General features: G+C 33.5%; 1 protein-coding gene across 1 annotated transcript in view; it reads right to left on the bottom strand.

Annotated features, from left to right (window-relative positions):
- Window positions 1-224: 224 nt before the first annotated feature.
- The window catches only part of Smp_172250 (putative inositol 5-phosphatase), a gene marked incomplete at its 5' end in the record, with an annotated part of 20,603 nt that continues 4,216 nt past the window's right edge, over window positions 225-16,611 (bottom strand). The window contains one exon of the mRNA XM_018797999.1: window positions 225-3,678. Within this exon, the coding sequence (XP_018652984.1) occupies window positions 677-3,678 (3,002 nt within the window). The 3' untranslated portion in view covers window positions 225-676. The remainder of the gene's footprint in view (window positions 3,679-16,611) is intronic.

Here is a 16,611-nt window from a genome sequence, read left to right as displayed (position 1 = left end):
AGTATATAAAGTTACTAAAATCTCCACAAAACCCCCTTCTGACAAAAAATATATAATTTTCATAAATAATAAGTTTTTTTTCTTTTTTTTCGTTTGTTTTCGGATTATTTATACATTGTAAAATCATTATTGATTATTAATATTCAATTTTATATGACTTTAACTTTAAATAAAGTTTTGAATTATAAACATAAAAAAGAAAGAAAAAAAGAAGAAAGAAAAAAGAAAGAAAGAAAGAAAGACGAAACAATGAAGGTTAAAAAAAGTTGTAATCAATAATAAAAGAATATCCCAAGGGGTTTTCGTGGATATTATAGTAATTTCAATCGTTAAGATCATCAGTCAATTGAACCTAGATCACCATGGAAAACTTGGAAACACTGGACAGAGAAATCCCACAATAAGACGAAACAGCCATCCAGTACTTTCACAGGTTTTCCATAGTAGTCCACCTTCAATTGACCCATCATTTCAACGATTGAAATAAAATGATTAACTCAAAAAAGTAAACTTGGTTACATGGTTAATTATTCAATTTCATATTATGAATGAAATAAGTAGTAGAATTGATGCCAGAAAAAAAAGATAAAAAAAAATTGATTATTGATCTATGTTTTATAATAAACGCATTGAAAGAATGTTATTTTTTTTATTTTTTTTATTGTTTCCATAGAATCTATTGAGCAGCTATAGCTGTTGAATCTTTTTGTAAATTAGCTTGCATACGTACTTGATATTTTGGTGATTCGATGGGTTGATGTTTCATAATGTTATGATTATTATTACCATTATAGTTAGTATGATCATCATCATCATCATCGCCATCATCATTATGACGATGATCTCTGTTATTATTATTACGATGTAATCTTTCTAATATTGGTGATGTTGAATTACTATAACCAGGTGGAAATACTCTATAACGATCATATGACATATGTATCGTTGAACGACGTCTTAACATTTCAACAGCTTGTAAACGACGTTCTCTAGCATATGGTGTTTCATGATGTAATAAAAATGGTGATATATTTGCTGGGATATCTAAATCATTTTCATCTTCATGTTGTATATTACTATATTGATTATAAGTAGTATCATAATCATTATGTTTATTAATATGATTAGATGATTGATTCATATCTTGTATATCTGTATGAATTTTGATTAATTCCGTAAAATAAGATACTAAACTTTTCACATTTGGTATAGGTGTATCCCTAGTTTTCACTAAATTAGGAAATAGATCCGTTGTTGATTCTGTTGAATGATTCAATGTTGTATTCAAATGATTTAAATTGGTTGTATTTAATAATAATGAATTCATATTTGTTATATTAGATAAATGACTTGATACTTTACTATTCATATAACGTATTTCTGATGTAATCAAAGTGGGTGTATTCTTTTTTTCCATTAGGATTTCATCTGTATGATTTAATTTTGGTTTAGGTGGTATATGTGGTACTTTATTTACGGATGACATTGAATATGTATATCCATCTGAATCAATATTAAGACTAAGTGTTGGTGAATGTTTACCTATAGATGATTTATTAATTGAATCATTTAATCCACCTAAATCTTTAATAGTAATAATACGTTCATTTGGAAATTTATTGTATTTAGAATTAGAAGTGATATCTTCTGTAGATGTAGATCGAAGTGAAGGTTCATTAAGTGCTTCTTGTGATGAAATCTTTTTTACAATGTTATTATTCAGTATGTGATTTGTATCCGAATCTACTTGTTCTATAATTATTCTATTATTCATACTACCTATTTCACTACTAGTAGTATGATTAGTATTACTGTCGTTACTAAAATCATTATTATTATGAATTGGATTATTGACAAATTCTAATTTGATTTCATTGTTGGAAGTATTTGTATAGTTAGACATTGGTCGACCACTTTCATTAAGATGTTCATGTTTTCTATCATTCAAATCAAGGTTTGTTTGTTGTTTGATGATCTGTATTTTAACCTCTTTATCTCCACTTTGATCATGACTTTCTTGTTGTTTATGTTGGTCATAAAAGGATTCTTTATGCTTTATCTCTTGATGATGTGTTATCACTTGTGAATCAATCCAATGATTATAATCTTGATTCTCTTCATTATCAGTAGTTATAGCAATAGCATCTTCATCATCATTATCTTGTTCATTAGAATATCTTGATGAATGTATCATAAAATCTTTATCTTGATATTCATCAGGTGGAAGTGGTGATATAGTTGGTGAACTTGCTGTATCACCTAATGTACCAAGTTGAATCCATTGATTAATATGTTGTTGTTTATCAGCTTCATTCATTTGTCTTGGTTTAATATCAACAATAATCTTGTTACAATCTGATCTAGATGTTTGATGTGAATGTTTTAAACTTTTTGGCAAATTATCACATAATTGAATTTGATCTAAACTAGTAACGTTACTATTTGGAATGACATTACATTGAGACTTATTACGTACATTGGGATTGTAAGATCTATCGACTGATGTATAATATATATTGTCTTCTTGAGAATATCCAGGAGATTGATATATAATCCGTTCATAATCATCTTCCATATCATGATGAGAATGATTATTGAGGTTATTATTTGGATTAATAAATTGAGGGGTTGAACACTTATCCAATGATAAACATGAATAACCAAGAGAATAAGTTGAATTTTTCGCCTTTTTACGTTTCAACGATGAACGTCCACATCCTTTACAAATATAGGTGCGTACTTTTTCATTAGATCTAGTATTTAGAAAGCTATCACTGTTATCTCTATGTCGATGATGGTGATGTTGACGACGATTATGATTGTAATTATGAACTGATTGATCAGTGGCACTTTTTCTATAAGATATGAAGTCGTCATTTTGTACATTAGGCAAAGAACTGGAAGTAGGTGCTGGAATAACAAACATTGCAGTTTTATATAAACCAATTTCAGTAGTCTGTTCAAGATTTTTTTGTGATGGCAATCTTGAACAAAGTGAACGTGTTGATAGGTGTTTTTCATGACTACTTAACGGCCTATATGTTCCTGATAGATCATTTGTATGAGGGGGTTTCGATTGGTTTTGTAAATTATAAAGAAGAGGACGTCTATGTGATTCAGTACCTGAAGGAAGGAAGTTATATCGGTCTTGAGCATCGGATGTATTCTCTTGATTATAGTCCACTTTAAATGGATTTGAACGGGATCTTACTGATGAATAAAATTTCAATCCATCATTCAATGATTTATGACTGAAGGAACCTGTGATTGTATTGAATCTTGAATGTGATCTGTTACTGGAATTATTCTTATTATTTAAATATTTATAACTATTCAACTCAATTTCGTAACTGGATCGGATATTATAGTTTCCATTAGATTGAATTTGTACATCATGAGGTTGTGATGAATGACTTTCACGTGAATAATCCAATTCAGGATACTTGATTAAATAATCTGAATTCATCACTTGGAAATGGTTACTGGAATAAGTTTTTGGAGCTGAAAGTGGACGATAGTTTTCGGATGTATCGTTTTTTCTGTAGTTATAGTTTGGAGTATAAATGATAGAAGGTTCAAATTTACGAGAAACTGAACCACGTTGTCTAATTTGTGATCTACCTCCAACTGGTAAAGTATATGTTCCAGAAGTAAGCGTTGATTCACTGATCGACGATCCTAAAACGATTTTAAAAAAACCAGTAAAAATTCAATTAATAACTGTTATATCTGTCAGATTAGTAGATTGGTAAGCAATTATCATAGATCTTGATCATGTTAGATTTAATAGACTTGAATGTCTGAAGAGCCCGGTCAAGCAGTCTTGCAAGTTTCCAAAGCTAAATACAGGTAATGAAAACAAATTAGTCAACTAAGGAGTCATATTCACGGAAAATATGCATATTTCATACAGGCAAATACTTCAGGAGTGGACATGGCCAATCATACTAAATTTGTATGTCATATTGTTCTTCATTGAATTATGCATAATGTCAAGGTTTCTCGGTACACGATTAATACATACTGACTGGGGGACTGCTGTGTTATTTGACAAACTGTATGGTACGTTCATTTTTTCCTTGCAAAATACACCACACTATGGGCAATACGCATGTTCTATCCCTGTTCCACCTCTTCCAAAATTCCCTGGAATTCTCTAGATTTCAATCAAGTTAACAAAACTTATACCTTCACATTTTATCGTCCATCTCATACCGTGCAATTTCAGCTTAGTATACTTACTTACTTACTTGCGCCTGTTACTCCCAATGGAGTATAGGCCGCCGACCAGATTAGTATAGCACTCTCAAAACCATGATTTTATCTTTCTCAAATTGTGATCAGATTTCAGTAAATTTAAGACGGTTTGTATGGTACGTTTTATCAACCCTTAAACATTTGATTGTGTCATGTCTATAGGTGATTTCATTTCACCAGCACTTTATACAGAAAGTGAAGTGTCGGTAAAAATTCATAAAAAGACGAAAACATTCCATATCCTCTTCAGTACATAAGATTTATATTCCACCTGATCTTTCATCATGGTTACAGTGTCCTTAAGTGCTACAAATTGATAGTGTGATGACAGGAGTATTAGTTGTGATAAGAATAATAAAGGCTTGTATCCATATTTCATAGTGGGAATGAGGTTATTGATTTGGAAAATATAGTTGTTGAGATAACATTTATAAAAACCATGATATTATGTAATAGTATATGTTAAGATAATTGGACAATATAGAGTATATTTGGAAAAAAGATAGGTGCAAGAGAATGAAGGAAAATAGATGAACAAATAGTATGGAAGATAATCATAAATAAAATCATTAATAAGGCCAAGGGAGAGATAAAGTTGTTATAGATTTCTTATAAATATAGAGACTTGGATTGTTATCCCGAATTCCTATAGCTTCTGCAATATGTGTAAGAGACGAGATCGAAACCCATAAAGAAAACTAGTAGGAATACGATAAATCACTTTAACTGATCTATTTCTTTATAAGCGAAGATGGATGGTGGCTAACACTGAAATCTAGGACGCGCATTTCGTTCGGTTTGTGTCAAATCAGCTGAATGTACAAACATCCCAAAGTTGATGTTCACTTCATGACTCGAACCCAGTACTCTTCATTGTCCAATTATCTGAAGACATATTATTACATAATCTCATGGGTTTTATAAATGTTATCTCAACAACTATATCTCTCTAATCATTGGCTTCATTCCCACTATGAAATATGGATACAAGCCTTTATTATTCTTATCATAACTAATACCCCTGTCATCACACTATCAATTTGTACTCTACTTATTATATTGAGTTATTTAATCTATTTCACTATTATCAGTGACTCACAAATAGCCTTGATTGGTTTAATAATTTCGTATATACATCTAAATATTCGAGTAAAACCTGATAAGGATCTAATTGGAAACAATATTATTCACTTAGATACATAACGATGAAAGCTCAAAAAACAAAAACCTATCTAAAAAAAATAATTCAATTATAATCAATAATTTTATGCTTTTATTTAGTACTTTGTAAGTAATCAATAACCAACACCACCACACCACCACACTATCATTATCATCATCACCCCCCCCCTGTTGTTAATCAAATTAATAACTTTTTCAAGTTACAAAAAGTACACGAGATATTCCGAATTCCATCCGCCTCTCTCTCTCTCTCATTTTTTCTTAATCTACTTTTTTATTTTAATCAATAAGCTACTTGAAAATTAAGTTAACGATAACTTGATATAAATAATTACATTAATAATACAATTACCTTCTTCTTTTTTATTACACTTTGTTTAATTATTCACAGAAGAAGAAGTGAATTGTAAGTAAGGATAGATAGTGGCTAGCAGTGGAATCCAGGATGAGCCTTTCGTTCTATTTGGGACTCGTCAGCTGGATGTACATACATCTCAGAGTTGATATTCACTCTAGGACTCGAACCCAGTACTGTTCTCTTCAAACGTCATTGCGTTACCCACTCAACTATTGAGTCCTGATAGCCACTTGCTTTTGCGATGGAGTGAAGTTTAAATTCACTTGGTATTGTTTGTTTGAATCTTCCCGTTGATGTTTAGGACTGAAACTGGTCAGTCTCTAATTAGCATATGTGCATACTGTGAGTATTGGCTCGATATAGCCTTAATTCACAAGCATTATAATCAACGATGGATAGTGGCTAGCAGTGAAATCTAGGATGCATGTTTTGTCCTATTTCGGACTCTTCTGCTGGATGTACATATAACTCAGAGTTGATGTTCACATGTTGGTGTTTGAAGCAAACGGTACTGAGTTCGAGTCACGGAGTGATCATCAACTCTAAGGTGCAGGTACAGTCAGCTGAAGTGTCCCAAATAGAACGAAATGCTCATCCTGGATTCCACTGCTAGCCACTATCCATCTTTGCCCAATCCATAGAATATTTGATCAGTTATTGTCTTTTAGATCAATTAAATTCTTATTATAATGTAATATGGTATGAATTAAAAAACTAATTGTGAACATTATCATCATATATAAGTGAATTCATATGATTAAGTAACTTTGGTAAACACTTATCCATTCATCTAACAATCTAACAATGTTTAAAGTGGTGAGATGTTAATGAGTAGAAAGCTATAACTGATTTTTAGTTTTGTACAAATTTGTTTAACAACAATACTTATGTTTAGTTCCAAAAGGATTGATGTTATCTTCATAGTTGATATCATGAGTCACTTGAGGCTAAATCACCATGGAAAACCTGGAGGCACTGAACGGCCGTTTCGTCCCATTACGGGACTCTTCAGCTGGGCATACCCACGATCCCGTCTCTCAAGATTCGAACCCAGGACCTATCAGTCTCACTCGCGAGTGCTTAACCTCTAAACCACTATATTTTGTTTCCACCGATGAGACTATTATTTATGGACGACATTTGAGAAACGCTAAAATTATATTGGAATGTCCACCTACTTACTAGAGTTAAATGTATGTTATAGATTAATGTGAGGAACCAAGATTAAGATTTACAGTTAAACGTTAAGGTTAGAAATTAGATTTGATCTTTTCATTACAAACTGAAATAAGCTAAAATGTTAAAATGATATGTAACCAAATAAGTGAATGAATTTGGTGCCGAAATTCAAGACCTACTATCTTAAATTATAGTCGCGCTGTTTCCACCTACATAGATATATTTTTGTTACTATATAAACAGCTATGTATATGTGAGTGCATGAACTCATAGAGACTTATAAATAACTACAAAAAAATCGGAAAATATGTAACATTTTGTAAGCTAAATCAACTATTCCTAAGTTTAATAGTAACAATTAGGTCTTATTGATAATTTTAATAGTTGAGATCATGAATCAATTGAAGCTAGATCACTGCGGAAAGCCTGAAAGCACTGGGAGGCCGTTTCATCCTATTATGGTACACCTCAGAAGAGCGAATCCACGATCCCGCCTCGTGAGATTCGAACCCAGAACCTATCATTTTCGCGCACGAACGCTTGACCACTGGACCAGTGAGATAGCCGGCATCCAACGGTGGTAATGTCTAACGGCCGTCCAGTGCTTCCACGTTTTCCATAGTGGTCTAGCTTTAATTGACGCATCATTTCAACTATATAAAATAATTTTACACTTTTCTCATGAGTTGACATCTCCATAATTGATTATAATATAACTGACTTATCAATGAAAAACCACCTAGAATATGGTTAGTAACCATAATTTACTAATATGGTAGTCATATTTGACATATATAAATAATCCATCATTAAATGACATAACTATTTAAGAGATTACTAATTACCGTATGTCATCTTCATACACTCATTATCTCCATCTCATCATACCAAAATATTGTAGCTAAATCTATAGTTTAAAGACAAAACAATGTATAAAGTTATGTAATTCACTTGAGTAAACGGAACATCATCAAACCAGTATTTCTATTATGGTAACTATATAAAAACTGTCTATAACATGTCATATCAAAACTCTAAGAATGATTGTTTGTAATTAATGAATGAAAAAGAAAAAGAAAAATCAATAAAATGATAGAAGGGGGTTTTGTGAAGATTTCAGCAAGTTTATATGGTTGAAATCATAAGTCGATTGAAGCTAGATCACCATGGAAAACCTGGAAGCACTGGACGGCCGTTTCATCCTATTATGGGACTCCTCAGAAGTGTGCATCCACGATCCAAACAATTCAAAACCCTTTCTGATATTAATCAACATATCCTCACTAGTGTCTGGCTTCAAGAGAAATTTTCTTGGAGTTCTGGTGAGAAACAGTGGAGTTCTACCAGGTCTGTTGTGATATATTAACTCACTGAACACAATGGTGGATGTGTTGCTCAATTTCGTGGATTAGTTGAAGTTAGACATTAACATCATTGGATGCCGTCCAGTTAAGCGGTCTAGTGGTTAAGCGCTCCCGCGCGAGACTGATAGGTTCTGTGTTCGAATCTCGTGAGGCGAGATCGTGGATGAGCAATGCTGAGAAGTCATATAATAGGACGAAACGACTGTCTAGTACTTCCAGGTTTTCCATGGTGGTCTAGCTTCAATTGACTCATGATCTCAACTATTGAAATTAATATATTTTAAACAAGTTCATAAGGTTCAAATAGTACTACATTAGTTCATCACACATACACATCAAACGTCTAATCAAAAACTGTGCTACTGATCAATAAAACAGAAATCAATTAATTCCTATAAAAAAAACCAATATTTCAGTCTATGTGAAATCAATTGGTTATTATTTAATCAATAATCTAATATTAAACAGAATTGGTTCCAGTAACTCTAGATGAAGTCTTTCCTGATCTAAACATCACTATTACTAAAATGTAGACGTAGTGTTGTATCAGAAGACATGAGTCAACTAAGCTATATTATACTGAAATTACTGTATACTGTAATACATTCGATTGTATAAAAGTCTTTCATTGGGTTTCAGGTTAAAGATCGAATTAGTATGCTCCTTCGTATTTTGTTTATTCAGACATGATTACTAGTAGAACCAATTAGGAATAGATTGACGTCAAATTGATCGTACAGAGAGATCTGGGTGGCTTCTGAATGCAACAAACATAGATGGTTACGTTAAAGTTGTATAATTAGCTGATTATTCTTAACTATTTACTTCAAGTTGAGTTCAATAGTGAATATATTCTTTTTGTTTGTTTGCTTTTACTGTTAACAAATTACACTTTTGAAATTACATAACCTTATTTTAATGTCTGTTGGTTAACTTAAATGGTCAAACTATAGTGGTTAAGGTACTTGTTGAGGTGAGTAACTTCAAACCTATAGCAGACAGGGGACCGATCAAACTCAAGATAAAAGTCTCAAACTTGTAGCTCATCATTCTACAAATGACATCGACTATCGACTACATTGTGTCAGATTTTCACAAGGATAAGCCTTCCACTCTTATTCATATGGAAAACGTACGTTCTTCTGGGAACAACTGGGTATAGATAGGCTGTTAGAAATCATCCAATCGCCTATTGATTATTAAAATATCATCTTGAAGTGTCTTATCATAGAAATTATTTCATAAATTCTGTAACAGAAATGCTCACTAGCAACACCACACACTTTTTAAACGATTGTTAAGAGGAATGATTGAGAGTTAGTTCCCAGGTAAATACCAATTTTGAATATGGGGAGTGTAATTTGGTAAGGTAATCATTCAGTAATAACAAGCGGCTCATACGCTTAAACAACTTACTATTCACCGATATATATATACACAAATTACAACTTAAAAGTTCACTCATACCTCAAGTATAAATGTCTTTTAAGCTTATGTAGACTACTTTTCAAAAACACATACACTCATATACCTACAAGTAACAACACTATCAACAACAACAAACGATACCTTTGAAAATGGCGCTAAATGGACGTCCATAAAGAAAAATGAAAATCTATTGTGTAAACTGATTGATTGGTAAAAGTGAATGTGAACAGAACTATGATAAACATAACCAAAACAGTAATACCAAAGAAATATGAAAAAAACACTGAATAATGACAGTAGTAACAAACATTTATAATATTTCTTATAGTTGAAATCATGAGTCAATTGAAGCTAGATCACCATGGAAAACCTGGAAGTACTGGACGGCCGTTTCGTCCTATTATGGGACTATTCAGCAGTGTGCATCCACGATCACGCCTCACAAGATTCGAACCCAGGACCTATCAGTCTCACGCGCGAGCACTTAACCGATAGACCACTGAACGGGATCGTGGATGTGCACTGCTGAGGAGTCCTACATTAGAACGAAACGGCCGTGCAGTGCTTCCAGATTTTCCATGGTGGTCTAGCTTCAATTAACTCATGCTCTCAACTATATAAAATTACTAAAGTCTCCACAAAACTCCTCTTCTGATTTATAATATTGCTAAGCAAGGGTATTAGTGCTGGTATTCAACAGACTGAGTATTCTTAACTGCATACTTGAATCACATTTAATTGACAAACAGTATAAATAAAAAATTAACATATATACTTAACATTATTAAAAGGGGGTTTAGTGGAGATTTTAGTAATTTTGAATAGTTGAAATCATGAGTGAATTGAAGCTAGACCATTATGAAAAACCTGGAAATAGTGGACGGCCGTTTCGACCCAGTGCGGGGCTCAACAGCGAAGCCCACGATCCCGCCTCGCAAGATTCAATTGACTCATGATCTCAACTATATAAAATTACTAAAATCTCCACAAAACTCCATCCTAATAATGATCATATGCTCACCAGTGAATGGCTTCAAGAGAAATTTCCTGGAGTTCTAATGAGAAGCAGTGACCAATAGAGTTCAACTAGGTCTGTTGTGAGATATTAAATCATTGAAGACATTGGGGAATGGTTGCTCAATTTCGTAGATTGGTTGAAATTAAACATTAACACCATTGAATGCTAGCCGGCTCAGTTGTCTAGAGGTTAAGTGCTCGCGTGCGAGACTTAAGATTCTGGGTTCGAACCTCGTGATATGGAATCGTGGATGCGCACTGTTAAGGAGTCCCAAAATAAGACAAAATGTCGATCCAGTGCTTCCAGGATTTCCATGATGGTCTAGCTTCAATTCACTCATGATTTCAACTATACAAAATCATTATAACCTCCGAAAACCCCCCTTCTAATAATGTTATGTATATATGTTAAGTTTTTGTTTATACAAATCGACAAATAACAACAATAAGAATAATAGTAGTAGTATAAAACTGGTCATCAAAACTTTGTTGAACTTACCAAAAACTAATCACACTAACATTAGTCTTATATCGTCAATGAAAACTCGTCAACTGCAATCGATTCAAATGATAAAATTATTAGTCAACTGTTCACCATTATTACCATTAGTAGTAGTACTAGTAGTACTAGTAGTAGTATACTTAAAATTTAATCATTACAAACTCAACACTCAAGGTCATTATATCAACCAATCAGAGTGTGCTTTTCATTTTGTTTGTTTATGTATATTTTCAAAAAAAGAAAAATAACAAATTTGTGTTTGCTAGTAAATATTATTGTCATATTATAGTGAATTAGTTGATGCAAATTAAGTTTCTGAAACTTACTTACTTACTTACTCCTGTTACCCCTCGTGAAGGAGCGTAGGCCGCTAACCAGCATTCTCCATTGAACTATGTCTTAGGCAATCCTTTCCAGTTCTTTCCACTTGTTATTCGTTCTTTTCATATCTGCTTCTATTTCCCGGCGTAATGTGTTCTTTGGTCTTCCTCATTTCCGCTTCCCTTCCGGATTCCAAGTTAGGGTTTGCCTTGTAATGCACATTGGTGATTTCCATAATGTATGTCCTATCCACTTCCAACGTCTTTTCCTAATTTCCTCTTCAGCTGAAAGTTGGTTTGTTCTCTCCCATAGTAGGCTGTTGTTGATGGTATTCAACCAACGGATATTGAGTATTTTGCGTAAACAACTGTTTATAAATACTTGTACGTTCTTGACGATGGATGTAGTAGTTCTCCACGTTTCAGCTCCATACAGTAGGACTATCTTGACGTTCGTATCGAAGATTTTCACTTTGAAGTTAGTTTAATGTTGTTTTGAGTTCCATTTGTTCTTCAATTGTAGAAATGCTGCCCTTGCCTTACCAATCCTCACCTTTACATCTGCATCCGATCCTCCTTGTTTATCAATGATGCTTCCCAGGTACGTGAATGTTTCCACCTCTTCCAGAATTTTGCCATCAAGTGTGATTAGCTTGACGTTCTCCGTGTTGTATTTGAGAATCTTGCTTTTTCCTTTGTGTATGTTGAGACCTATTGATGCAGAGGCTACTGCTACATTTGTTGTCTTCATCTGCATTTGTTCGTGTGTATGAGATAGGAGTGCTAGGTCATCTGCGAAGTCCAAATCTTCTGATTGATTCTGAGATGTCCATTGTATTCCGTGTTTCCTCTCAGATGTCTGAAAGTAACCTTAATAATAAGATTTTCCTATGATTTGTTTCTAAGGTAGTAAATATTTGACCTATTGAAGAGATTTTAAATCATGTTACTTGATCTGGTTAATTATAAATAATAACTGCATTTTTTATATTCGAATTCATGAGTCCATTGGAGCTAGACCACCATGAAAACACTAGACGGCCGTTTCGTCCTATTGTGGGACTCCTCAGCTGTGTGAATCCACGATACCGCCTCGCGAGATTCGAACCTAGGACCTATCAGTCTCGCGAGCGAGTGCTTAACCTCTAGACCACTGAGCCAGCATACAGCTGATAATAACTGCATTTATTGGAAATTATTCACAAGTATAATCAAGAGTCTTTCTAACTTCCCATTAATATCTTACATTAAGAAACTTAAAGATGTTGTCTTTGAATCATTTACAGTATGACTAACTTTGGATCTGATCAAATATGTAATTCAAGCAGTTTCTAGATGATTCCTCTCATATTACATTTAAGAGGTTCATAATATGTAATTTATTATAGAAATGCTCAAACTTAGATATTAAGCATGTTAATTATGGATATAAATTAAAGTATATGTAAACATCCATGAACTTGATTCAAACTGATCTTAATACCTTTTCTTTATTCAGTTACGAACTGATTAAAGATATAATTCTATCGTTAATTTAAATCAATAAACTCATCTGGCTTAAACTCATGGTGGGCGAGCACTGAGACAATACGAACATGATAAATATGAAATGAAGAAAAATAGGCGGAAAATCATGACTAAACATACTGTCAGAACCGGAAATTATCTCGAAGAAGATAATATGTATGTATTTGACATTTAATTAGATAGATTTTTTATGATCTCAGCTTGAGTGTTGTATTGTAGTGAATGAGAACATCAGCGGGGACAACCAAATGAATTTGAATGCAAACCTACAGTGTCTTAGTAGAATCTGAGAACCATACGGTAAACCCTCCATTTGCAAAATGTCAATCAATTGTCTCAGACTTGATTGTCCCTTCGTTTCCACTTCAATCACTCTGTTCTCGTTCTCTTTTCTTTGATCTTCTTAACCTTCTACCACCAGATATTTCACTTTCGATTGATGATACATACTACTTATATCTATCGACATCAGTAGCGCACACCATAGAAGCACCATCAAATTTGATGACAAGTGAACTACATAAGTTTTAGGAGTTTTTCAACAAAATATCTAAAACATTTTACGTCACATTTCTTGATCTAATAGCATTTGTAATAAAATATAAACAAACTTTAGTTCCCCTTCAGACATTTTTTCCAGTCTATAAATCAACCAATATTTGTAGATGTGTATAAGACTGATGTAGTACAACGTATTTGAATTGGGTTGAAAATAGTGTGCATCCAAGTTGATTAGGTAGAGACTTATTATTTATTATTTATTTATACACATAAATATTGGTACAAGGAAGCACCAGATACATATGAGCCGCACAAATCTCATTTGATTTGTGTGAGGGATGTGATATTGCTCAGGTGCTCAAACCGAAGCAGGTAGTTTTCTTAAAGTGCCACATCCGAAGCCTTCAACATAAAGGTCTGATCCACAAGGTAGTGGGGCATCGTAAGGAGATGTAGTCCCATGGTAGCCGGTGGCCAACAACTGGTTCATACGCCATTCGTTCCATCAGGATACTGGAGCCCATGTGCACCATTGGTTTGAAATTAGGGTTTTCCAACTCCCCTAGGTGGACTTTCCGTGTCCACCAACCCGGTTAAAGCGCCGGACATTCACTTTTCGTCCTCTCAACTTTGTAAACAACACTTCTGGTGTGAGAAGGCAGTGAGTAGGACTTCTTTGGCAGACGCTATATACGCGTGGCCATGTGAGAGCATTTTGAGAGGGAGAGCGGACTGTCCCCACTCTCAGCCGTACCAGGGCATTTTGGGGGCAGGTAGAGACTTAGATGAATAATTTTACCTCAAGACACTTCATATGTTTATAGGAAAAATAAAAATTCTAAGTTAGATCTCTATCAACCTTTTAACTCATTAGAAACATATATACTCATTAAGTGTTCTACCACCTAGCAAGATGTAGTTTACCCTTTAATTAGCTTTGAGTATAACAAAAATGAATCATAACTAAATACTACTTAAACTTTAAATGAAAATCAGTTTATTACCAATATCTAATGAGGGATTCCAGTCATTCAATATGCCATATATACGTCAAAACCTACATTCTAATAACAGAATGTTGTGGAGAATAGAACTAGTTATAATACTAACTGAAGAACAGTACAATCATAACATGAATAAACCTTCCTACAGAATTATTATCCACATTATGTTCCTGATTAATACAACCAAATATACATTTACTAAAAATGAGGAAATGGAAACTTGTTTTACTGAGGTAGGAAGGAAATAAAAAGTGTGAGCTAGCTAATAACAAGAAAATGGTAACTTATCATATGTTATATTAGTTGCAATAAGCTCAAAATATTCTGGGAATGTTGATGATGATGGAAGATTTTACGTTGTAAACTAATCATCCATTGCTTCACATTCAATGAAAGACTGTTTTCATAGTTGAGATCATGAGTCAATTGAAGCTAGATCACCATGGAAAACCTGAAAGCACTGGACGGCCGTTTTCGTCCTAGTGTGGAGCTCCTCGACAGTGCGCATCCATGATACCGCACTCGCGAGATTCGAACCCAGGACCTACCAGTCTCGCGCCAGAGCACTTAACCGATAGACCACTGCTTCCAGGTTTTCCATGGTGGTCTAACTTCGATTGACTAATGATTTTAAATATGAAAATACTGAAATCTCCACAAAACCCCTTTCTGACTGTTTTTGAGGAATGAGGCAAAAAACAATTGATAACCGGTGTCATATATCACACAAATTTTTGGAAACCGCAGTGTACTAGATGGTTGCTTCGTCCTAGTTTAAGATTATTCGTCAGTGAACACTCACCACTTCATTTAGAGTTAAGTATTAAATCTTCTTATGTCGAGAACGAGGTGTTATCATTTAGACCATTAAGTTGATTTAAATCTTCAATAGCTCCCCATTCCCCCGCTCGGCAAACTATCTTCAGACTAAATTGTTTCCACAAATCTGTCGTCCTACTGAAATCAAATATACCCTTCAGGGAATCACTAGGAATCATAATACAAATCTATTCTGAAACCCCTCTTAAGGTAGTGATTTAGAAATAGCATATAAAATAAGTATAACGGAATTGACAACATAGTTATGCTCTATTTTCTCAAACAATATTTTCACTATTAAAGCATCCTACTTAGTTTTCGATAGTAGTAAGTAAAGTCATTCACTTTATGTAATTATGTGACAGATTGATAAAGATATAAATACTTAACCCATACAGGAAAGTTCAAACACTTACATGGTCAGAAGTCAGTTGAACAAAATGGTTAAAAGGAGCGCAAATACACATCTAAATCTGTTATCTCAAATCATCACAAACAAGATAACCAAAATGAACTAATTTAACACTTGCTGGATAATTAAAGATGACACTGTTCCAAAAGCGATAAAAGCATTCAGATTAAACTATTCAGCTCACAGAATACTACTACTGCTACTATAACTACTACTACTATTACTACTACTGTGGTGTGGTCTACTTATATCCATATAAGTAGTATATGGTGTTGGTCAGACATAGAATGTATTTTGGCAGAAGACCGATGAGGAAAAAACTGAAAAAAAGCGCAATCGGTAGGAAAATGCACGAACAATGGAATTAAAGAAGAAACAGTGAAGATTGAGACTGTTGGTTGTTAATTTGCAAATTAAATGTCCATTGTATGGTTTTCAGAATTTACTGAGATAGTCTGTAATTTTTGCTTAAGTACATTCGATTGTCCCCAGTCGTGTTCTGTTCACTACACTACTACTACGACTATTACTACGACTACTACTGCTACTATTACTACTACTACTACAGAATACTATACCATCAAAATTATCAAACAGATCTATAAATTTCTTCAATCATTTCATATTACATCATTTGTCAGTATACGATTTTCGTTTATCTGAATGGTTATATTCTAAAGGTTATTATGGTGTGGGTTGCTTATATCCACATAAGTAGTATATGTTGATGGTCAAGCGTTG

Source organism: Schistosoma mansoni, chromosome 6, assembly GCF_000237925.1.
Source record: "Schistosoma mansoni strain Puerto Rico chromosome 6, complete genome".
Lineage (NCBI taxonomy): Eukaryota > Metazoa > Platyhelminthes > Trematoda > Strigeidida > Schistosomatidae > Schistosoma > Schistosoma mansoni.
The sequence above is the reverse complement of the archived record's forward strand: the minus strand, read 5'-3'. Positions and strand labels throughout refer to the sequence as shown.